The 24840-nt window shown below is 48.0% G+C and overlaps 1 protein-coding gene across 10 annotated transcripts in view; it reads right to left on the reverse strand.

The window, feature by feature from the left end:
* fbrsl1 (fibrosin-like 1) overlaps nt 1-24840 on the reverse strand; it is a 235266-nt gene that overhangs the window by 140071 nt on the left and 70355 nt on the right. For 9 of the 10 annotated variants that reach the window (XM_042100135.1, XM_042100138.1, XM_042100139.1 and 6 more), the window contains exons 3-4: nt 6862-6963; nt 2609-2644 (exon numbers count right to left, since the gene is read on the reverse strand). In XM_042100135.1, the coding sequence (XP_041956069.1) occupies nt 2609-2644; nt 6862-6963 (138 nt within the window). Of the gene's footprint in view, nt 1-244; nt 305-2608; nt 2645-6861; nt 6964-24840 lie in introns of those variants that run through there. The other variant, XM_042100144.1, reaches the window with a different exon arrangement.

Below are 24840 nucleotides of genomic sequence, written 5' to 3' on the forward strand. Positions count from 1 at the left end.
AACAGCCACGCCACTACAGCATCTTCGAGGCGAGGCTATGCCATATATTTCATGTTGAGTCAGCAGTGGCTGTGTTTTTAGAAAATCAAGTCACATGCTTTGTCTTTGGGAGAATGAATGAAGAAATATGTTGCCTTTGTCTAAACGACTAAACCTGAAAGCAGCATACATTTATACAACTGGGCTATTTCATTTTGTCAAGACAGATGAGACAGAGACAGAGAGACAGACCAAACACACTTACCTTCAAGTAGAGGCACCACTCTTCAGTTCTTCTACAACTTACCATTCACTATTAACAATCTTAAGGCTAAATTTTCATACAATAAACATCAACACATAAACCGCTAAAGCTGACTTCAGCAACCTTTCAGAATCCTGAGCTGGAGCCACTTTCTCCGTGTTCAACCCACTGTAGTGATGAATAATGTGTTAAATAAACACCCGAGGCCTGGCCGATAAATCATGACTGGTAGTTATCTGTTAAAATACCCAAGATAGTTCTGGAAGGTTTTATTTTACTCCTCTGTGTCCCTATCTGAAATTGCCAGGCCTCACTCTTCTTTTCCTTACATCTGAATGTAGGTGTTGCCCCCAACTTCACAAATACCAGAGCCCTGGCAGGCAACATAGACATATGGTGGGCAAAAGCAACAGAAACATTATCACCTATAGGAGAGGAAAACAAACTGTCGGGAGATATTTGTTATTTTTTTGCCTCCTGGTGCCTGGTGACAGATAAAAGCTCCCAGGCTAATGTTTTTCTGTGAAACGGGGGCAGGCTACGCCGATTGGGACCCTAGGCTGGCCATCAGATAACCCTGTTCCTGCCATCCTCATAGTTCATCTCCCTCTCTCTTCTCCCTCCCTCTGCCTCTCTCTCTCTCTCTCCCTCTCTCTCTCTCTCTCTCCCTTCTCACCCCGCGCCTCCTCCCTTTCCTCCTGCCAGGGCCCTGTTCCCCGCTGTGGCTCTCGCTGGCCGGGTCCCTGAGAGGCCCCCGAGGGTCCGTGGCAGAGCCCTGGGCACCTGCAGATAAGGCGCAGCATAGCGTACACAGCCTAGCGTGAGCAGCTCGCGGGCGGGCAGGACCCGAGACGGCCCATGAGGGCACCACAGATAACGCCACCAGATAGGCAGGCAGGAGGCTTGACAATGTGACACTTCCTGCTCTCCACCCCGACATCCTCACAACCGCCGGCCAATTTTTTTTCCCTCTTCCCTCTTTTCATTTTTTTTTCCCTCTCTCTGGGTCTCTTTCTCTTTCACTCTCTCTCTGTGTCAAGAAGATGAGGAAGATGAGAAAGGGAGGTAGAAAAGGAGGGAGGGAGAAAGAGAGGGGAGGGGGGGGAGGGTCTCACCCCCACCTTCCCAAGTCTGATCTGACAGCTAATGCCAGAGGGTCCACAGAGGCTTGTGAGAGGTCACTTTTTGCGGTTTGTTTCTTCCTTCACAGTGTGTAACTGTGAGGACTGAGAATGTGACACACCATTTCATGCAGACAAAAAAAAGAGAATGTGCCTTATCTCAAGCACCGTGTGTGTGAATGTTCAAAAATACTCTTTATACAGCTGTCATCCGCTGATAAGCATTGTCAACTCACATCAGATAATACAGTTCATTTATTAACGCTGGGGTTATAGTGAAGACTATTGTCCTGAACATAAAACGCTATAAAAAAGAAGAGACTCGGATTGCACCAACCTTTTCTTATCTTTTTTAAACGCCCATTTCTGTACAAAAGGCGATTGTAATAGTATCAATCAAACCCTTATATCACGCACCACAATCGCCGAAATAATCTGGAATTTAATCACTTTTGCGCAACGTTACCGCCATGCTGCCATAAACCTTGGCAACAAGCATCACATTCTTCCTGTGCACAAGTCAGGGTGTGTCAGGATGACAGCTTTGTGACACAGACGCATATTTATGAGTGCCTGCCAACGACAACTTTCAAGTAATATAAATAGCCCACGAGTGACACCTTGCTAGGAATTGCTGCTAGGATGAAAAGACTATACTACTTTCTCGCCTCCTCGCAGTCACACATGGGAATACGCAACACAAGGCGCCACCACAGGTGATATTAGGCCCGTGTGCATCTCCCAGCAACAGCAGACATTTTACAAAGTGCATAATTAGAGAGAGAGAAAGAGAGAGAGAGAGAGAGAGAGAGAGAGAGAGAGAGGGAGACAGAGAGAGAGAGAGTGTGTCTGGAAGAATCAATGCACCAGGGAGACCATCTCAGCGGAGATGGCTTCTGAGGAATTAGGAGAGTGCTCTGGGAAGACGGCATAAAAAGGGCTACAGTCGTGGCAGCAGCCAGCGGTGCAAGACAGAGACATAAGACACTTTAACTGCCTGAGTGCGGAATGAGATTGCTGTAAATAAAAAAAAAGTGAGAAGATGGGGGCCATTTACTTAAGGTGCAGTGGGACACCTTTGTACAATTTAATCAGTCAGTCATCCAAGAGTGATGTCCCTAATATCATGATTTCTCCATTACTCTATTTAACATAATTAAAATGTCTACCTGTGGGCCCATAAAAGTGGCCGTGGAGATTGTAATTCTGCCATAAAGCCATGAAGCATGAAAATGTCACTTACCGAGTAGCCGCGCCCTGACAGCGAGTGAGTCGAGCTCTGTGGGGGCAGAGAGAGAGAGAGAGAGAGAGAGAGAGAGAGAGAGAGAGAGAACAGCGGTGACCTTTAAGGACTGACAGAGACATGATGAAGCCGCAGCACTTTAATATCAATATGCGCATTAACCTTTTCCCTCCCCGCGCACGGCCAGCCGTGATCCCATTCACTCGCGCGGTCCTGTGCGCTCACCGCACGCGGGCCGAAACGTGTCAGATCATAAATGCAGAGCGCTCCGTTGCGGTGGGGAGAAAATGATGGAACACGATCTGCTGTGGTTGGCAATCTATTGGTCGGAACGACTCCTATCTGTGGGAGTAATCTAGTGCTTTTTGTTCAGTCGTTTGCTGTGGACCTCAACCTGTTGGGGACTTGGACAGGTTTCAGGTTGAAGTCAGTGGCTTTTTAAATAACACCACTTCCAAACAGTTGCATATCTCTTAGTTATTACCAAACATATAAGGCAAAATACTAAGTTTCATGTTGTTTCCTTTAGAAGACAGTACCCCCCAGCAATAATGTGGGTGAATAATCAACTGTGTGGTTAGATTAACTTGATCAAACCCATTTTTTCTGGTAATGGAACGACTCTAGGATAAAATTGGCCATTAAGAGCCAAGGTGAGCCATTTCACCTGTATGACTTAACATCCTGTCCAGAAAATAGTTAAGTATCAAGTTATTTCTGCACCGAATTCTCATTACTTAATAATCTTCTAATCTCTTTACTTGCCTGATCTCTTTAACTGGCAACAAGAGGACTTTCTTGAAGCTCTCACAAAGAACAACCACTTTTTCTCTCAATTTGCCATGCCGTTGCATCACCGTAAGATGTCAAACTCTCACACCTTCTAAATAATGAACGATTCACTTGGTGAATAGAGTAAACATCTAAGGGTGCTTGGAAGAGTTTGAAGTGAGTCCTCAGCCCCATCTCTGAGAATAGTTTTAGCCTTTGAATAACTGTCATTCATCCCAAATTCTGAAATGAATAATTTAGGGAGTAAGAAGCTTCGGTGTGCACTTCAACACAGTGTGTAATTCTGAGAGTTGCTTCACCTCAGTGCGGCTGGCACTGCTACCCCTCCCACTCTTGCTGTGAGGAGGCAAGTGACTCGACTGGCACCTCGGAAACCCTTGATGAATGAAGCCTCGGGACACAAGTCCTTCCACAGTTCATTCCACTGACTGAGGGCCGACTTGGGAAGTGTGGGTGTGGGTGTGTGTGGAGGTGGTAGGAGGGTGGTGGGTGGTTTGGAAGGGTGGTGATGGCAGTGGCGGTAGCAGCGGTGGTGGAGCGGTTTCTGTCACTTCGGGCACAGTCAGAATACCAATCTCCACATCTCCCTTACGTTACCCCCCCCCCCTTCTCCGTTTTCGATTGGCAATTTCAACCACAGTCTCAGGAGGGGACTTTTCTGCTAGACCAATTTTGTCCTTGCCTCGAATTCAATCCCAGTGCACCCCTTCTAGCCTCCCACACCTGCGCGGCGCTTTAGCCCTCATCAGTGGCTCTGTTCGCTCTGATTTGCAGGCTGCCCCCACGGTGACAATTAAAGAGGTGTCCCGCTGCAAACCGGAAATGCAGCTCTGCGGGAAGTGGAAGACTATTCCAGGTCTCGGCGCTCTCTCCTCTCTCCAGACGGAATGGGGGAGGAGTGGCGGAGAGAGGCACCAAATGGGGACAACCATGGTGCCCCCCCCCTCCCCCACCAAAAGGGGCAAAAGTGAATGCATAGCATGTGTGAGTGTGTGTATGTGTGTGCGTGTATGCGTGCGGGCATGCATGTACGCATCTCTTGGGAGGGCAAGACTATTTGGAATTAGCCTTACAATGCAGGGCTCAATCAAGTTTGGGGCATTTGGAGAGAAAGGGCGGCTTATTTAAATGATAATGAGGGACAATACATTCGATTTAGTGTGGCTGAATCGTGAAGGGAAGGGGAGGGGAGGGAGGGCGGGAATCCATTAAAGCAGCTGCGGTTCATAAGCCACAGGGTTGGGATACATCTAAACACTCTCTCTTAAAAGCCATTATACATGGCTCTCAATGGATTTCTGCAGCGCTTAGGACTTCAAAAGGGTTCAAGAAGCTGTCCCAGAGAGGGAGGGGGCAGAGGGGGTGGGACGGGGGTGTAGGGGGAGGTGGCTAGTGGAAGAGTCCTTGGGGGGGAGTCGGTGGGGGTTTGCTCATGACACTGGCAGAGTTTTAGGGTTAACTAAACAGCCCCGGAGGACAGAAATGTTGATAAATCCGCCCCTTAATCCTTTCCCCATTTCCACGCCCACCCTCCTTTGGCCCCTCAAATCCCTGGTGACAAGTGGGGTGGGGCTCGGCCCACCCCCGGGGGCCACGCTATTGGTTTTCTGAGGCTCTGGTAGCCACACCAGGGCCAATCAGGCTCTGCGGAGCATGAAGTGTGGAGCCCAAAACAGGGGCCCAGATCCAGTAGGTCATGCTTCTGCTGCGGCGGAGGGAGTAGATAGGGGTTTGGGTTGGGCTGGGTTGGTGAGACCCCATCTGTGTTGATCCTCTCCTCCAACTGTGCAGCCGCCCCAGCCCGCCTCGCCATCTTTCCCCGGCACTGCTGAACACAGATGCACGGCAAACTCCCCTCCAATTTCCCTAATCCCTCCACCGCATGGCTCGGGAGCCCCGCTGAACCAGAGGGCAAAACTGACCTTGTCTAAGCAAACAGATAAAGACCGTGTGCCATATTTTGGAAGCCTGTAAAATATCACGATTCGTTGTTGTTGCGGGAGTGGGGAAAACGTGGTTCTTGTTTGTCTCGATTTCCATTTGGCGCGGGGTGAGATAAATCCAGTTTGTTCGTCGCCAGAACATCATTAGATAGCTTGAAAGACTTTGAAGTGGATATAAGAGTGTTTCTTGTTTCTTTGTGCATCTTTGTGTATGCTTTGGCGAGAATTATCATGGCGGAAAATGTTACAGAAGATTTTCATGGAGCCTGCAAACAACAGAGAGATGGTGTTTACAGAAAACGTTTAGTGGCACTGGCCAACACATCTTTTTCTTTTCTTTTTTTTTGGGTGGAGAGATGCCGGCAGAATGACAATATCCAGTTTAGAGAGACGGATAGATATGGATCGCACAGGCACAGCGATCTGCTTTTTCTTTTACGCCATTCATTTGGCAGGAGATTAGAGAGACATGCCATATCTAACACCGTCAGCGATTACAGCATGCAATTTTCAACAGCTCCCCTACCAGCCCCCTTTCACTGTTGCATTTCCCTGTCAGAGCTGTCAGCCAGCATCTCCCTTTTATCTGCCAAGCCTGCCTTTTCCCCCTGACTTTTTCATTAAAAAACAGCCTTTTACACAAATTCATGAGGAATGGCAAGAGACAGAGAGAGACGAAAGCGAGAAAGAGAGAGAGCGAGAGAGAGAGTGCGCGAGAGAGAGAGAACCAGTGAAGAGAAGAGAGAGAATAAGACATGAAGAGATAGGAGGAGGTTATTTCCTCACTTCTTTCATTTTCCACGGGATTCTGAATAGCTTAAACAATGCACTTAATATGTTCATTAAAATCTTTTCTTTTCCATTATTTTTTCCCTCCATCAGTGCAGCACAGAGACAGTGCCTTCCCTCTCGCTCTCTCCAGCTGACTGAACCGTCTGATTGAATTTGGGCTGGTTTGGGAGGCCTGGTTGACAGGCATTAGTTAGGAAGCATATTCTACATTCATTTAAAAGGCGCCGCATGGGATTTTGCATAAATTCTCATTACTTTCCCCCCTGATCCCAATTGCATTATTTTATCCTGGTGCCAGCAGTCGGCCTCAGTCACTCCTCTGCGAGCACTGCCCACTTATCTCGGCAGTCAGCGAGCATATGGACAGGATTGGAGCGATGATTGGAAAGGCCTTTAACTCCCCGTGCGGTTGGGTCAGGCGACTGCCTCGCACCTGCTGGAACATCACTTTCCACCATAAAAGCAAAAGCCACGTCTGAATGCCAACACTCTCTACCCCGGCTCCTTTTCAGCCAGGCTCTCCCTCCCAGTGCAAGGTTAGCGCTTAATGCTAATAAATAGCATATTTTGAAGGATGATGGTGCTTTGGGTCGAGGTCACCGTACATCACTTTTTTCTCTTCCTCGGATGGCCTCCTCTCTCCTGCGGAATCATGGCTACTGACATTTCGCCTTTCGAGTGAGGTGCTGAGAGAGAGGCCTGGGCCCGGGGCTCAGGGGAGCTTACCTCACTGAGTCTGTCTCTGGAGTTGCTCCGGTGAGGCTTGCTCAGCTCCTGCATGGCCTCCTCCTCAAGGTTCCTTCCTGGTCGGCCTGGAAACCCTTTGAACTGTGAGGAGGGGGAGAGAACATGAGGAGCTTGAGTTCAGTGTGCAATAACTATGACGGCATTGCAGAAATATCCGAGGACATCTTGTTGCCATTCCATCTGATCTGTATCAGGTCTTTGTTGTGGATTAGGGTAGGTCACTTATTGCCATTTGAATACATGCAAAACAGTTCTCCCTTTAGAAAAACTGTTCACCTGCCCACGACCTTTGGTCTGGGCATTGGGCCACAAAGACAACAGAAACAAATTCGAAAAATAATGACACAATCGCAGCGACAATCCATCTTATCAACACCAGAAAGTGTTTTGGTTTTTGAGCACACATCCAGAGCCACTCATCCTCACTTTTCCCCCCACTTCCTCCTAAAGGGCTCACACACCTGAGGTTTGGCTCACCAAAGGAGCAACATGGCAGCAACCCATATTTCACAGAGCGAGAAGTGATGATGGCTGTGGTGTGTGTGTGTGTGTGTGTGTGTGTGTGTGTCTGTGTGTGTGTGTCTGTGTGTGTGCACGGTTGTTGAAGAAGGAGGGTTGGCACATAACCATGCTGCAGGTGCGCAGCATCCTATCAGCACATTGTACCCCCCCCCCCCCCACCCCCATCCCTACCCCCCAAGAGGAGGATGGGGAAGGCTGCGGGGCGTAATCCATTGACTGGGTCCCTTGTGGCTCCCAGGGTGGCACGCTCAGTCTCTAGATCTCCACTGCAATTTAAGCAGATCACTGCTACAATTAACCTTTCCTGGTAAATATCAATTATGGCCCCCGGCTAGGTAGAATTAAAAGGGTCATCAGCTAATCTGACAGGTCCTGCACACCGCCACCTGGCCGCCAAAGGCAGGGGTGTTTGCCTGTCCTTCTGCCGCTCGGTAACAAGCCAAACCAGACACAATTCCCATTTAATTACCCCGGAAAGCGCCGGACAGGCCAGCTGATTGGATGGATAAATTACCTCTCTGATGAGGTCAGTGGTGAGAGTTGCCAAGACACAACTGGGAAAAGCTAAAAAAAAAAAGATAAATGGAAAAAAATAAAACTGTCACACAACCTGGCAGACGCAGAAATAGCTGCAGGTGGCACAAATCATGGCTGACTGCAGTGTAGTCTGAAGACTTTCTCCCAACTCCCTCTGACAGACTGACAAGCTAATCAGTTTCTCTGTCTGGGAAGTCGGTATGAGGCGTGGTTGGTGCCTTCCACGGCCACAGCAGAAACACACAAAAAAGGAAAGGCTCGAGTGATTGAATCATGAGAGTAACAGGAACCCACCACTGATTGTTTTTGTTTATTTAGCAACAGGGCTGATAAATTAAAAATAAGCATTTGCATCCACCCCTCCCCCCACCACCATCACCCTCCTCTTTTTCCCGCCTTCTGCTCCTCTCGGAAGCGGCTCCCCAATCAGGCCGCTCATTGATCAGAGGCAAATGTCTAATTAACCGTCAAGTTTAATTACGTGCTCTCTTAGACGCGTTTCCATGCTATTGTTTCTGAAGAATGTGAAAAATTAACTGGAGGCACAGGAGATTACACTCACTTTACCAGACATTAACATGCCAGACACTCTGTGATTAAGACAGCAGATAAGTGTGAGGGGGAGTGTTAATTGGGCCCTGTTTCGATCCCTATCTCTCTCTGTCTCTCCCTGTCTCTCTCTCTCCCTGTCTCTCTCTCTCCCTGTCTCTCTCCTCAGCTTGTTCCCGTCAATACTGGGGAGCAGTGAAACACATTACCTACCAGGCAGTCGAGAGCTCTGAGGTGCTTTACGAGAGGGGGGGGGGGGGGCTTATCCGGTGTGTGGTGACAGAGATCAAGGTCAACATTGTTCCCTCTTCGACTTCGAGGATCACGGAAAAAGTCTTTGAAACGCTCTCTGGGTGCTCCGGAAGGCATTGTTCTCGGAGGCCCCGAGAACGCGCTCCTTTGTCCTGTGGATTAATTTGTTTACCGCGGCGGTGGCAAGAGCACAGCAGCGGTGGGGGGCAAGGTTAAACAGGTCGAGTTCAAGCGTCGGCCGACAGTGGGGGCCTCGTTTGGGAAAAAAAAAAAGCGGCAGAAATATAAATACGCAAGTAATGTCTATGTTTTACATGAATAATGCACTGGAAATGAGCTCCATTAGTCTCGGTATTGAACGTGTCTGCGGACGCTCTCCCGAGGCCTCTCGCCGTGCTCTTTAATTATCTTCAAAGGGCCCTCTAGCTTCTTAATTTCCCCCAAGTTGAGTGCTGACTTGGGTCTGCTCATTTACACAGAGCTGTGGGGTTTGTAAACCCCCCTCACAACCGCAATCACGGATGAGGGAGGGGGAGAGCGAAGAGAGAGAGAGAGAGTGGGACAGAGAGAGACAGGGAGGGAGGGAGAGAGACAAAAAAGGAGGAGGATGAGAGGAAGTAGGGGGAAAAAAAGAAATCGGCAGCTTTCCTGTTGGTGCTGTGGTGAGAGGCTCTGAATGCATTCACACTGGGCCAAATCTCCTCTCCCCCATGTTGATCAATCCGCAGGCTTGCCGGTGGGGAGCTGGTGGCTGCTTTGTCGGGGTGATGCTTTGTTGTTCTGCTCTTTTGATCCCCCCTCACCTCTGCGGCGCGGAGCGGCCGGGGGAAGCACGTCTCAGAGGGTCTATAACTCCCGGCCCATGATTACAGGTCGGCTTTCTTTCCCGAATCTCCCGCCCAAGCCGCCCTCCCTCCCTGCCCCTGCCCTCCCTCCCTCCCTCTCTTCATCCCTCCATCCCTGCCTCCTCTCACCTGTCAGCTGTACTCTCGGGGGCCGTGGCTGAGAATCACCGAGTGTCAGTCCCCATTACCCTGAGTCCTGCCCTCTCCGTCCCACTGGCTGGCTGGCTGCTCCGCTCCGCCATCGCCGGGGCCTCAGTGTCTTGCGTGTGCCACAGGGCGGGGCGAGAGAGCGGAGCCGGGACGTTGCTGGGGGGGTGGGGGGTGGGGGTGGTAAGGACACCGATCCTTCCTCTAATTTGTTCGGAAAAAGTGTCCTGGGCAGGAGGACCCTCACCCCCATTAACCCAGTGAGAGGCGGCAGCCGCCTGGGGAGGGAGGGAGGGAGGGAGAGCGTGGGGGAGGGTGGAGGGCAGAGAGAGGGGGGTGGGGTGGGCGGTGGCCGTGGCGGCTCTGGCAGAGGGGGCACCTCTGTGCTGCGCCACGCCGGCTCAATCTACCGGCTCATTATCCCCGGCACAGGCCGGGGTGCGCAGGAGTGCACTTTAGGGCCACAGGCCAAATTGATTCATCTGCCATCATTTTCTCCCGGCTCAGAAGTGGCAGCTGCTCGGAGTCGAGGGAGAGGAGAGGAGAGGAGAGGAGAGAGAAAGGAGAGAGAGAGAGAGAGAGAGAGAGAGAGAGAGAGAGAGAGAGGAGGGGAAGGTGCAGTGCCGGGGCTCCTGGCTTTGTTTCCTAGGCCTTGACATCGCCTTCTCCTTTTCATTCCCCATCCTGCATTGACTACTAGTGCAACCCCCCCCCCCCCCATCCTACCCCGGGTCCCTATCCACCATCACCCCTTCACCCTTCTCCATTTCTCAATTCCCTCTTGAGTGGCCCGACTGAGGATTTCCCCCAAGAATGAAGCAAAGCAGGATCTACCAAGGGAATAAAATGGAGCCTTCTTTTGTTGTGTTTTCATGCCTTTTTCCTCTACATATGCTGACCCAATATTCATAGTACAGATATTATTCAGGAGATGACACACACACACACACACACACACACACACACACACACACACACATGCATTGAACTAAATTAGATATCAGATGAATGCAAGCAAATCCCACACACTCAAAACAGGATGCCTGTGCTGTACACTGCCCAGGTATATGTATTTGCTTTACAAAAACACTACTATAGGAAACCACTACACAGGATCCCATTTCCACAGAAAGACACCTAATGAGGCCACAGACACATGATCAGACCTTGGGGATGTGTATATTGGTGTCAGGCTGATGCAAACAGCACATGTGTCCTCTGCACTGTACACTTTTTTTTAGACTTTAAACCTCAGCTGCCTCTTGGCCTACTTCACCAGTATACACACACACACACACACACACACACACACACACACACACACACACACACACACACACACACACACACACACACACACACACACACACACAGTCCCCCCAGTAGAGATCCCTGTCTCTTAGGCTCTGACTGTAACAGATGAACCAGGCAGGATCAGTGGGTCCCCATGGCTTTTCCTCGTCCTGGTCTTCTCTTGTCACCCCCTGCCATATGTCTCATAAGGGGCAAAGGGGGTTGGAGGACACCTGCTCCTAAAACACGAGCCCTTCCCTCGCCACCTGTCTCCGAGTCTCCGGACCCCAGCGCCCACCCCCTCACCTGTCAGAGAGGGTAATTAAAGCCGTCTCTGTCCTGCATCGACAACCACAGAGGCCACCCAGCTTCCCAGGGTGCACTTCTTCATGCTAATAACAACAATTAGGGCAGCCGTGTCAAAAGGCGGCCGAGATTATTAGAACAATGGCGTGAGCAATCCCTGGGATTTTTATCTGCTTTCTTCATTACTCAAGTCAACATCTGAAATTTACACAGCAAATCTCCTCACTTCCTTTTCAAGGCTTGGACACGTTGATTTCTGCGCTTGCTATAAGCGTTGAAAAAAGTAGCAACGTGTTTTGCAAATTCTTCTGAATTATAATGAGCAACATTCAAATATCACCCTCTTTCTTTTCTAATGTGGTTTGTTCAAACCCCGGCATGCATGGTTGGGGCTGTTTTGCTAGTCAAAGCTCCAGCTTCAAATTCAAAACAAAGAAAAACACTTCGGCGAGTATATAGCACTGACACCAACAGATGGACAGAGGCTAATGCTTCAGAGACCATTAGTGATGTATATCCCCGGAAGAGTTGGGCATGTTTACTGCACATGGCAGACTGTGGTTTCACCTCTCCAGCCCAAGGAGAGATTTAGACACAGGGGACGGCAGAACAGACCACATATGTGTGGAGAAGAACATTGACACACAAAAAAACCCATCCTCTATCGGCTATTAGTGTGCGCAATCATCTGTTCCAGTAAAGTGTGGATGGATCCGGATGGATGATGATTGAAGTGTTTGTTACATTATAATTGAAATGATTTCTGGTGTGAGATTTATTTATTTTTGGACCACTTTCTTCCACACAAATTGAGATTGAGGCATTTGCACCCTTGTTGAATGCACCGTCTATTCCGTGTAAAAATCCTTGCACCAAAGAAAACAGGCTTGAGTGCCGTACACAACACGACACCTCTTAGGCTCTTTACGCCAGCTTCCTGGCAGGCCATTTGAGGCTGCTGCCACCGCGACCATTTGAGCCGACTGCTGATGTGAAAATGCATCCATGCTGCGCTAGAGATTGAAATCCCATCGGACTCTCACCCAAATGGCATTTTCAAGTGGAGGGGCTGAGTGAGGAGATCCATATGGATGCCAATGACCCGATGGCAGTGATGGATCAACTCTGGCCAGAGATCAACTGCTCACTGGGGGATACCCACATGGCGTGGAGACAGACAGCCAGCCATTTGAAATACATTATATCTCAGGTCTGAAGAAATGGAAGTCCATCAGGTCAATTTCACTGCCTGGAAATAGATGGCTTATTATCACTTATATAAAGAACTATTTTTCTCCCACTCCCTCTCTCTCTCTCTCAGAAATGTGCCATTCACACCATAAAAATGACACCTGATGACAATGACACCTCGACTTTACAGGTAACCTGAGAAATGTGATGTTCTTTAATTAAATCAGAAATTATTATATAGAGAAGCTGGAGGTGCCAAGAAAGAGGCTTTCATATTCTTAATTTACACTCCAGGACGGTAAAAAGTGAAGGTGTTCTTGGCGATGGCAGGCTCCCAGAAGGTCTTCTGACCTCGGTACTAACAGCACCTCTGAACTGGATGACTGATGTGTTGTGCTCACACACGCGGTCTCGGAGGGCACACTGTGCTAGCGTTCTTAGGTATGGGAGACTGATCAAGTGATGGAGGGTGGAGGGGCAAGAAGAGAGGGTGGGGGTGGGGGAGGGGGAGAGACGAGGACCAGGGCAGGCTGCAGGCAATGAGAGAAAGGTGAAGGCGTTTTAAATCGGAGGCAGATGTAGCACATGCAATGAATCATCTTCACTTAGCACCGCTCTCCTCTGATGTCTGAGGACTCGTCTTGCCCTTGGAGGAAAAAGTTTCAGGACGTTATCTCATGCTGCACAAAACACCGAGGTTAGAGCATCACTCCAAGCATGTCTGTGTATGATCTTGTATTTAAAAAAAAAAAGTTTGTAGACTTTTTGTGCCTTTCTGAAGTTGAAATTAATTGAGTGTGTGCATGAGTGCACATCTGTGTGTGTGTGTGTGTGTGTGTGTGTGTGTGTGTGTGTGTGTGTGTGTGTGTATGTGATTTGTATATTCAAAGACTATACAGCAGCAGACAGCTGAGACAGTCTGTTCTAATTGACCTTGTTTTGTATCAAAGAGGCAACTTTAAGGAACAAATCATGGTTGATTAAACTGAACACAATGGCTTTGCTGTCAGTGTTGCTGCTAGTTTGGGGCAATGCTATCTTTAAGTCTGTCACAGTGGGGACAAATGTGATGCCACAGACTACTTGCACCTGAAAGCCATCCTTTGTAGACCACCAAACCCGTTCCTAAAATAATATCCTACATGAAACAGCAAATGTCCCGGATACATGGCAGCTAAAGCAGAACCATGCTAACATCTGCTATGGCCAATAATTCTCCAGCAGCTGCTCTGATCCTCACGTCACTGCTCATGCTGTACTGAGAACAGTGGTGCTTTCAAGGGCAGGGCTCTGAAGCCCTCCGACAGCATTCATAATTGATGCTATGGTCATGCTCCTAATGTCATTGAGCAGAATGAAATGAGAGCGGCATGGAAATGCATTCAGAACATCATCCCGTGATTCAGGAGGAAGCTCCAACAGAGTTAGAAATAAAGCTTGGCATTAAATTGGACTCGTCTGCACTTGAGGACTTGGTGACTCATAAACCTTGATGGTTCTTCAGCTGGCTCTTACAGCAACTATGTTCTACTTCAAGGTGCTCTGCAGTGCTTCTCGATTGTTACAAATGCTACCTTCAAGATTTCTTCTGTAACAGCAAGATTGCCGTGTCCTGCATTTGTAGAAAACAACCTGAGAGGGACAGACAGTTCAACTATGTTTATTGACGTTTCCAGACTTAATGCAAGGATTTTGCATGCAAACATGGTCCACTTTTAGTAGGCACTGAAGTCCTTATCTAAAGTAGCAGGCTAAAATGAATAATTGCCTTGCAAACAGCAACAGTAGATGAGTTTCACTGATGGTTAGGTAGCTTGCTAACCAATGTATTCTAACAATGTATTTGCCACTGTTTCCTGCACACTTTTCAACCAGGTGCATAAAACTACAGGGAAAAACTGGGTGGTTAGTGAGAACAACAGGTGTGTTCATCTTTCCTACATATGACCTGTAATCAAAATAAATGTGGGGATAATGTATAAACTACAGTACTACTAAACTACTATAAAAGGCCTAAAACTATGCAAAGCCACTTTCCAAAGGATGTAAGAAATATGAGACTGAATGAAAATGTCTCTGAAAATATTCTTGTATTGTATATTCTTCTTCTATTATGTGTAAAACCAGATGGGACACAACTGGCTTTGCTGTGACGGGCAAAATAATGATCTCTCGACTTAAGATGGATAAACCCCATTGTGTTAATAAGGATAATGGTACACTAATGAGCTTACTTGGGATTAATCAGTGCATCCTACAGAGGAGACTCTCTCTCTTTCTCTCTGTCTCTCTCTATCTTTCTCCTTCTCTCTCTCTCTATCTCTCTTTGTGTCTAGAAAACAATCTATTTGAGGGAACTTTGCACCAACAAAGCCAAGAAACTCCTGAGAACAGAGCTCACAGCGCATGTAGATGCATGTTCCAAGGAGTTCAGAATATGACTCCTTCGTGGTCCTTTGGTTCTGTCTTCGTGAACAGATGACGGTGAAATAACTCAAACATTAATGTCCCCTAAGGGTGGGGTCGTGCAAGTTGCACCACTTGGTGGCAGTAATAGACTATAGCCCAGAGCCAGATGGGCAGGGTGGGGGTTGTTTAGGTCCAAAGGCCCCTTGTGAGAGAGAGAGAGAGAGAGAGAGAGAGAGAAAGAGAGAGAAGAAAGAAAGAGGCTGATTCACATAGCTAATTGTCTCCAGAATCGCATGGGGTAACCCTCGTCTGGCAAGGGGCCACCGGAGCTGTTGTTGGAGCTGTGGATGGGGGTGGAGGAGGGGCAAAGATCTTGACCTTGTGCTGCACCGAACCCTCTCAGCGGGTCAAGTGGAAATGGGCCGCTCTCCTCGCTAATAATGTCAACCCTAAGAGGAAGCGTCTGGACAATCTCACCATGCTGTTTGCTGGGGCCGAGGCTGTGGGAGCTGCCAATGTTATCCTCCTCACAAACACACACACACAAACACATATATTCACACACACAAAACACTCTCCACCATAGCAAACAACTGATAATAAACTGATTCACTGATGGGGGGGGGTCATAGTGTTATGGTGTATAGTGTTATGGGGGGGTTATAGTGTTTGTTGAACAAAGTGAACTGCCGAACGCGAGTGTGTTTGGCCTTTATTATTGCTATCAAACAGAATTGGGATGTGGGAATGGGATCAAACACACAAATTGGGATCATCAGAAACGGCATGACAAAGTGAAGAATATGTCAGTAGAAAATCTTCAAACATGGATTGACTTTTAGGAGATAAACTGGGCAGGTGTAAGTGTAAGGTTTCCTGGAACCTAGTTTTTATGAAATTAGCAAAAGTGTCCAAAAATTCAAAGTCAAATCTTGGCTGTTTACCTGGTTTCTAACTATTTAATTTTCCTTACAGTCACGGTTTGTATGTTTATGGTTGTTGCTATTATTATCTTAATTCTACTTAGTCTAATATATATATATATATATATATATATTAGACTAAGTAGAATATATATATTCTATATATATATATTTACTATTATTATTTAGACCATATGACACTACTATACTGTAAACTATCAATTTTAATGTTAATGTAATGTTTATTGATGTCATTGTAAGTTATTTTGGGGAAAAGCATCTGCTAAGAACCATAAACATAAAATGAAAGCCTGTGTCTCCAGCACTTTTACTTACATTTCCCATTGTGCTATGGGTAGTTGGAAAATTTGGCTAAAATAGCATAATTCGTTTTTTGTCCTGGTGAGTGTGTTGAGTGAACTTCTGCCCTTGGCTGGTTGGGATAGCTGGCAACAATCTTTTGCGCACTCCCAAACACACACAAACCTCTTCCCCTGCAGGAGGACGCAAACAAGTGACTTCACAGCACTGAGAGAAAAGACGGCGCGGGTCTAGATGCCACCACAGCCACAGTTGGCAGACGCCCACACACAGAGACCCCATTCACCAAGCGCAAGATGGGGGATCAATAAATTGGCACCCAGCGTGGCAGACTGGAAGTGTGGCACAGCGGCAGGGGCCCCGGGTGCCCTTTATGTGCCCCTGCACGCTCCCCGCCCACCCCTGGGTTCTGCCTGCTGCCACTTTTTTATTCAGATCACAGGGCAGGAGCCGCTGGTCCAGGCTCCATCCGCTTCAATCAAAGCAGCCGTAAATCTGTTCCAAGGCAGTGCCGCAGAGCGGAGTCATCAACCTCGGCAACGCCAGAGTGCAACTCATGCTACACTCTTTATCTGCAACTCGTCAGCTACGGCTGGGTGCAGTGCGCTTTGCTTCAGACAAGAAGCATCTGCTGAGTAAACAAACGCAAGTGAGACTGCAGAGTTGGGCTGTCCGTTTATGGGGATGGACAGTTTTATTGACTTCACCCACACTGGACTTGTTTTGCCGTCTTCGGGGCGATGGGAGTGCAGTAAATGCTTCAGTGTTGCTGCGAAGGTTGAGGAACTGTGGTTGGATGACAGGCAACAGAAGGAAGACATTTAGGCCGTCACTCTACTTAATTACTGTTAATATGTCACTAATAAGTGACTTAATTAACAGCCTGCTCAGCAGGCGCACACATGTGCCCACAAACACACACACACACACACACAACCAGATATGTGCATGCACACACAAACACAAAACGCAAATACACAATGCCACATGCACACATACTGTACACACACACACACACGCAAACAAACACACAATGCCACACACACACACACACACACACACACACACACACACACACACACACACACACACACACACACACACACGCGTCTGCCAACGCGCATGCACACATACACAAAAAGAGATATGATCATTGAAGTACATTCTCCGCTGTCTGCCAGTACAAAATACCTTTTCCTCCAACCTTGTTTGGGTCAGGAGCATTCAGGTATTGATTTGAGCTGGTTGCCCTGCTTTTTGATCAACCGATTCTCATCAGAGCACAGAGATATTGGCTGAAATAAATCTTTGGGATTGGTTGGGAAAAACGCTCCCTTGACAGTTGATACTGCTCAATTGCCTGGCAGCTTTAATGTTTCCACTGTGTAGAATGGGAACAATGAAAACACACACACACACACACACACATATATATAACAACAAGATTGGAGATTTTAAAATTGTCGGTTGAGTGGTTGACCTTCCTCTGAGAGGAAGGCTCCCTTCTCTTTTTTCTGGCAGGCGCTTTCAGGTGTCACAGCTGCAAGGGAACATGCTGACCTTGCCATCTATTGTGAGTTGAGCTCACTTTGAACGAGACTTTCCCGCTGTGATCATTGAAATGCCTGTAGTTCTATGTTTTAGGGACACAAAGGGAGCTGTGTTGATGTACCCAAACCGCTATAAATGAATATGATGCGTTGATGCGGTGCCATTCAACAAAGTTCTTTGGCATTGATGAGGAGTCTAAACACCAAGTAAAACCGAACAAGCAAGAAAGGGCTCACAAGACAAGATTGAATGGCGCCACGGAGGAGAATGTTTTTTTTTTCTAATCTTCTACCACTTACAGACCTCTGGCTAAAAGCCACAGTGAACCCATTCAACAATACACATGGGTCTGTGTACTGTGGAGCAGCCCAACTTCAGGGACTAATTCTTTGTTGAGGCCTGCCAAGCTTTGAGCTGTTGTTTTCAGCCAACAAAGTGTTACAAAGTTATAGCACTCCATGGAGCAATGAAAGTCAGGTTTTAGTCATATTGAAGGTCTTCCATTCTTCTGCATTTCAATATCTGCGCGTTTTCAGAACTTCTGCCAACACAAATATATAGAATTGAGGGCCAAATCGGGGTTTACTGGTGAGGTTACATCCCGTTATTATTACCGTTTCAAAGGTGACCATGCTCTAGTCTCTGTACCCTCTGTGCCAAGTGCACCACAGGCAAGGACAGCGTACCTTTGTCTTGTCGCTATTGAACTCCAGCGCCATTACTACAGTTATTAAGGTTTCCTATTCTGCCATAGACTGACTGACTATTATTGTGTTACATGCTTCAAATGTAAAGCACTTTAAGCTGCATTCTGTGTGCTATACAAATAAAGCTTATTATTATTATTATTATTATTATTATTATTATTATTAGACCTCCTAATGCTCTAGATAATGCCTGCTTCATAGACCACACCTAAGCGGGTGTCTGAGGGTCTCTGTCTCTTTGAAGCGTTGTGCCATTTGAAACAACACTGTCCCACCTCTCTTGTCTGGCTGCATCCGGAGTGTTGAATATCACTGGCTCTGTGTCCGACTGCTCTCTCCTGCTCTCTCTCTCTCTGCAAATGTTGCAAATTACACCCTTGTGTGAGCGCTCCTTGATAAAATGGAGCCAGCGGGGCCCGACAGTGCCGAGTTGGAGAAGTCTCAAGGCAAACACGACGACGGCGCACCGAGCCGAGGCTGAGGCTGAGCTCCGTCTCTATTCCATTTTTACAGTAAACTAAACACCAGAGAGCAGGGCAGCGCACACAAGGCCCGGGAGACCCGCTCCGCTGCTCCGAAAGCCAAATGTCTGCTCGGCCCGGGCCGGCCCTCCCACCTCCCCCCGGCTCTTCCCCCTTGGTCTCTTGCGTCCTCTCCTTTTGATTTGTAGACTTCCTGGAAACACTGGGTGGCTATTTAAGAGACCTACAGGAAGAAAACGTAACTTTCCCTCCTCTGTGCCAACAGAGGGGTATGGAAATGGGAAATCTGAGCCGCGTTCTTTCGTAGCTGGCACTGACCGAGCACAGTTTGTGTTGTCGCTTGTGTGCCCCATTGTGAAAGGGACTATGGGCTCTTTTGTCATCTCTCAGCACCATGCATGCAAACGGTATTCTGTAAGTATGTGTGTGTGTGTGTGTGTGGGTGTGTGTGTTCATTCACCACCACAAGTTTTGCTTGTGTAGCTCTTTCTCTCTGTCTGTGAGTTAGCCTAGACATTTCAGTCTGTGTGTACCTAATGCTTAGCCGTTTCACCTCCTGCCTCAGTAAACACCCAGGGAGTCTCCTCAAGCCGCGAGGAGGTGACAGATATCATCCCCGGCCCTGAGCAGGGCGACACAGTAACACCGCCACCTCACCACCACCTGTCTGTCTGTCTGTCTGATCAGAGAGACGAGACATGTGTCAGATTGGCCCTCCTTTAAGCAGCAGCAGGGGATTATGTTCTAAAACTAATGAGCTAACAACCTACCACGCATGCAAAAAGCTTGCAAACATCACCCGCAGCTCAGCTTGCACTAATAAATGCTTGCTAAAATGCTTGCTAACATTATTTTTTTTTGCTGATATAGTTGGCAATGTGACAAGCTGTTCTTACATTTACGTGGAGCGTTCCATCCTGGAATACAAAAATACATAGTGTGCCATACATCCCAGATGGCTTTTGGGAACAACAAGTGTGTTCATGTGACCTACGCAACATCATATACGACAAAACAAATTTAAAGATGACTTGCCAGATGTTGCTTCAACCAAAAAAACAAGCCTGCCTTCAGAAACACATGAACACGTCTTCCTGTTGGTGTGTCGTACATGCTTACGTAAGGACAGAGAAAAGAAAAGAGTCTGGAAACCAGAAGCGTCGGCCTGCCTTTCATTGCAGCACTGTAAATACATTGTGTCAACATGTGCGATTAGATTAAGCACCTTTCTCCCCACTGCTGTGTTTAATTACACTATCACAATAGTCTTTCTCGCAGTGACTAAACACGCGCCTTTGATAAAGGGCTATTTTCGACCAGATGATTTATCCTCTGAGCACACACGTCGTCTCCACTATCCCCATATTATTGCACTGCGCTGTACTTTTCCTCTCTTCCCTTTCCTTTTTACTCTCCTGTGTTTGCAGGGGCTCAGGGACCGTGGTGCATTAACTTCGGCTAACTGATATGCCTGCATTGTTTTACCAAAACAATCTGGCACTATCGCACAATCTGCATTTGCTGTTGGAGAGGCCTTTTATCTTCCCCCACCGCCTCTGTTCCATTTACATTACCACCATAATTATCTGCATGTATCTGATAACGTTTGTAATCAGTCTTATCTCCTGCTGGTATTTTTTTTTTCTCTCAACAGAGGAGATCTGGGAAACGCAGACATGACTGTTCTGTCTTTAGTACAATGAAGGGTAATTCAATTACCGCTAGGAGAGATGCAGGAATGTCATGTTTGACATTGGCTATGCAGCATTTATATTCTGGACGGGAAGTATAAATAATGAAAGTAACACCAGCAATACTGGCTCCAAAAGAAATCACCTGTTGGAACTGTGGGTAATCTGATAGCAAATGTAAGTAAAGAAATAAGGGGGGCGGGGGGGCAGGGGGGCGGGGGGGGGGGGGGGGTAGTGAGAGAGCAAGCTGAAAAATGAACCTTGAACTCCTACGGCAGCTGAGCTCCAAAATAACATGAAACAGTTTTGCTTTTGTTGAAACCAAAGATAAACACGCTAATAAATCGCCGGCACATGGACCAGCCCGCCGGCCTGCCGACTATCGGCGGGTAGGCCATTTTGAGAGGTGCTTTCATCACTCTCTCCGCGACGGGCAATAAAACCGGAGATGGCGGCCCACAGGTAACAGCGTTTCCTGAGCCAAGCATCTGGAAAGGATTTATATAATGCAGTCCCACAAACGAGAGCAGCCACAGTCCAGCACCATGAGGCCGTGTGGGAGTGGGCCTGTTACAAAGCTCCTGGAGCGTGCATGTGCATATGTGTATGAGTGTGTGTATGTCTATATGTGTGTGTGTGTGTGTGTGTGTGTGTGTCAGTGTGTGTGTGTGTGTGTGTCAGTGTCGGTGTGTGTGTGTGTGTCAGTGTGTGTGTGTGTGTGTGTGTGTGTGTGTGTGTGCAATTATGTACTGAAGGTGATGAGAAGAATGCTTCCAGCATGTCTACAACAGTTTCCAAATCTCTTCAACACAGCCTTAGGGACTACAAGAGGCTTTTGAGGCATCTTAAGAGCACACCCCTTTTGCTTCTCTGCTCACATGTGAGCCGACTGCACCTCATCGGTCACATGAAACTATATCATGAAATTTATCTCAGAGACTGCAGCTAAAACCCCCAGATGTTCACCCTAATCAGTATAAAATATAACTGGTTATTTTATAGACTACTACATTTTTTGGGTGTGTCAATAAAGTGAGTATCAATTGTAACGGGACTATTAACAGCGACATTCAATAAACCATTGAGGCCGAACATGTGGTTAACGTATTCATAATTTAACTACTCTCCAACACCTTAAAATGCACCATGGATAAAGATGACACCGCTGGAGGATATAAAAGAGCCCGGCTATATCCAGGATCTCAGGGAACGATGGCTCCAGGGGAGTATACCATTAGACCTGACTGATGTCTCGCAGATGTGAGGTGGCCAGGATACTTTGTTAAATGGCACCGCTGCGGCAAGGTCGGGTTTCCATTTGTCTGCCGCGGGGTCGTCACGCACCGGGCCATAGCTCTGCCATGCCGTGACAGCCTCCCGTGGACCCGAGCGATGGGGGTCCTCCATCTTGTGTCACCCGGGATGTCTGGGAGTGGCACGCCGCAGAGAAAAGTGCCCCCTGCTCCCCGGAAGCATCCATCAGCGCCGTCCCCGCCGGGGTGTGAGTAACGGATCGACTTTTCCGCGAACGATAATCAATCCCGCCGCCGCCGCCGCCGCCACCTCCCTCCGTGGCACCCTCCCCTCTCTCTCCGCTCTGCCTGGGAACATTTATGGCTCGCCGTAAAGAAGGCCTTTGGGGCATTACAGCACCCAGTAATCCTGCTAAGTGAGCAATATTTCCCCCCGCTCCCTGGCCGCCATTAGAGGGCCGAGCCCATAAATACAGGAGTTAATCTGTGGCCATGATTTCTGCGCCGAGGCTGACCTTCCACGCTAGAATGAGGCCAGGAGGGAGGCGAGGCCAAGGTAGGTGCAGGCGGCTGGGGGAGGGTAGGGGGGTGTGGAGGGGGAGCGGAGGATGAAAAGGCCTTCCACCGCCGCCCGCCTCATGACGGATGTCGCAGGGGCCGAGGAGGTGGCTTACACCGCCAGACGAGGACACCCAGAGGACAGAGGAAAAGTCCAGAGCGAACAACAGCGAGAACCGCGATAGTGTCTGCATCAGTAAAAAAAAAACAAAAAAAAAACGGTCCTCCCCAGGAAACCAGGAGCAGCAGCATAATAGCCATCCACACCAGCTGATTATGCAGCCTTGTCAAGCTGTGAGACTTTTATTTATTTTTATTCATATAAAAGAGTGTCCACTTAGGAGAGGCGAGCAGTCAGTGCCGCACCGCACCGCACTGCAGGAAAACCTGTTTATGAGGCTTGAGGGTAATCAGATTGGGTGCTCATCCATTTGAAAGCATGCGTTAGGCGCACTCAAATCCAGTCCAGCGCATAAATCTCTGTAATTTATTTGGTGCTATATCAATGATATCTGGACTTTGGGCCACTCGGTAGCGAGAGAAAGAGGATATGGAGAGATCACACTCCAAGTCTCAATGTTAAAATACCCTTTATCAAGGACACAGAGCTTGGGGAGCAATAGGGCTTCCATTTCCCCAAAGCACAGGGTTTTTTCCTTTTTTTTTCCGTTTTCAGGGGAGATCTGAATTGCAGACATCCACTCGGAGCTTGCCGGGGGAAGCTTAGCATTCCGTCCTGCACCAAAGCACACGGCCTTGGGTTGAGCACTGCCGGTGGGGGCACTGCCTGCCTTCCGGCAATAACTGCAGCTGCACGCTTCAATTTTATTCCTCCCCATCATGCTTCAAAGTGCCTCCCGAAGGTGCACCGCTCCGAGCACTAGACCTCCATTTCATTTCGGCTGGAAGGCCGAGTTGCTCCATCACACCATCAGCGGTGGGGTCGATGGTCAGGGCCCCTGGACCTCAGATGCCACTCACCTCGAGGCCGCCTGCCCTGAGAGGTCAACCCCAGACCTCACACTCACTAACTCAATGCCCTCAACAGCTACTGTTCCACCACTGCTTATGATTTTACACACAGTGCCCTTATTGAAAATTTGTTGTTAAAATAACCCATTTTTTTCCTCATTGAATTTACAAATGTAAGAAAATACTTAGTATAGCACAGACTGCCCTTATGACTCAGACTGCCCTTATGACTGCAGCTACACAATATATGGAAACAAAAACAATGTGTACTTTGCTGTAGGCATAAAGGAACACTAAATGTAATATTTATGGAACATCTTTTAACAAGCTCTCAGGTGGAATAATGGTTAAGTTTCTTTATACTGACAAGATGGGGCTCCTTCTCTGTCAAGTGGTATTTATGGCCGAGGTATGGCACAATAAAGAGAGAGATTATGGAAATACCTTAGAACACATCTAAGGTCATCGTCTCCCCTCGCGGTGCGCCCGGTATGGTATGCACATGGGAGCGAAATGAAAATAGATTACTGTTGTTTTAGTCTTTCCATTTCTTTCATACACCTCAAAACTCAAGCCAGCTGGTTAAATTTACCCTGCGCAGATGTGTCCGCCGGGTTCATTGTTCTTCGCTCGACATGCTCCTCTTTGAAGAGGTCCAACGAGGCTCCCGCTCCGCTTGAGGCCTGGGCCATGTCCAAGAGTGCGGACTACAAACGCAGCTCTCTCCAGCGGAGAGCCCTACCCTGGACACTGCGGCCCAAACATGAGTAATACTCGGGGGTTCTGAAATCATTTCCACTTGGACCGAGCGTGAACCCAGCTAAAATTAAAGTCAGACACCAGACTGTGTGCAGCTTGGACTAAACTATGGTCTGGTGGGCAGCAGCTCCCCCATCAGGTCCTGGGCCCTCTCCTTTACAAACCTGTACAGACTTATTTCATTACGATGGCAGGTCAAGCAGCAGTACTCTGTTGTTTAGGTCAAGTCATGGTGTAAATATCCACTGACGTACACTCCTGTACTCCTTCTTGAACATGACCTGTGGAGAAGTGATGAAGTGACTGTTTCCTTACAATGACCTGTCGATAACGATGTCCTTACGATTGTCCCATGAGTGTCCCAGCTGTAGCCCTGCTTGTTTACATTACGATCTCCATGTCGTGGTAGCCTCTCAACAAATATACAAGTGAGGGCCTTTTGTGGTAGGACCCACTCATTTCCACTCTTCTCTTTCCATCCACCAGCTTATGTCCAGATGCGCAACACATCCTCCCATTTGGGATATTGTGGCACCAACGGATGCCTGAGTCACATCTGAAACATGTAAACACGTGTGGCAAAGAGCTACAGCTGTTATGTAGGTGACAGTGAAGTGCTTGACAAAAAAAAAAAACGAATTCAAAATGCCCTGCACTGGTGGTGTTTTGTACTAACAGAGAGAAAAAAAG

The sequence above is a fragment of the Alosa sapidissima genome, chromosome 8 (assembly GCF_018492685.1).
Source record: "Alosa sapidissima isolate fAloSap1 chromosome 8, fAloSap1.pri, whole genome shotgun sequence".
NCBI classification, from domain to species: Eukaryota; Metazoa; Chordata; class Actinopteri; order Clupeiformes; family Clupeidae; genus Alosa; species Alosa sapidissima.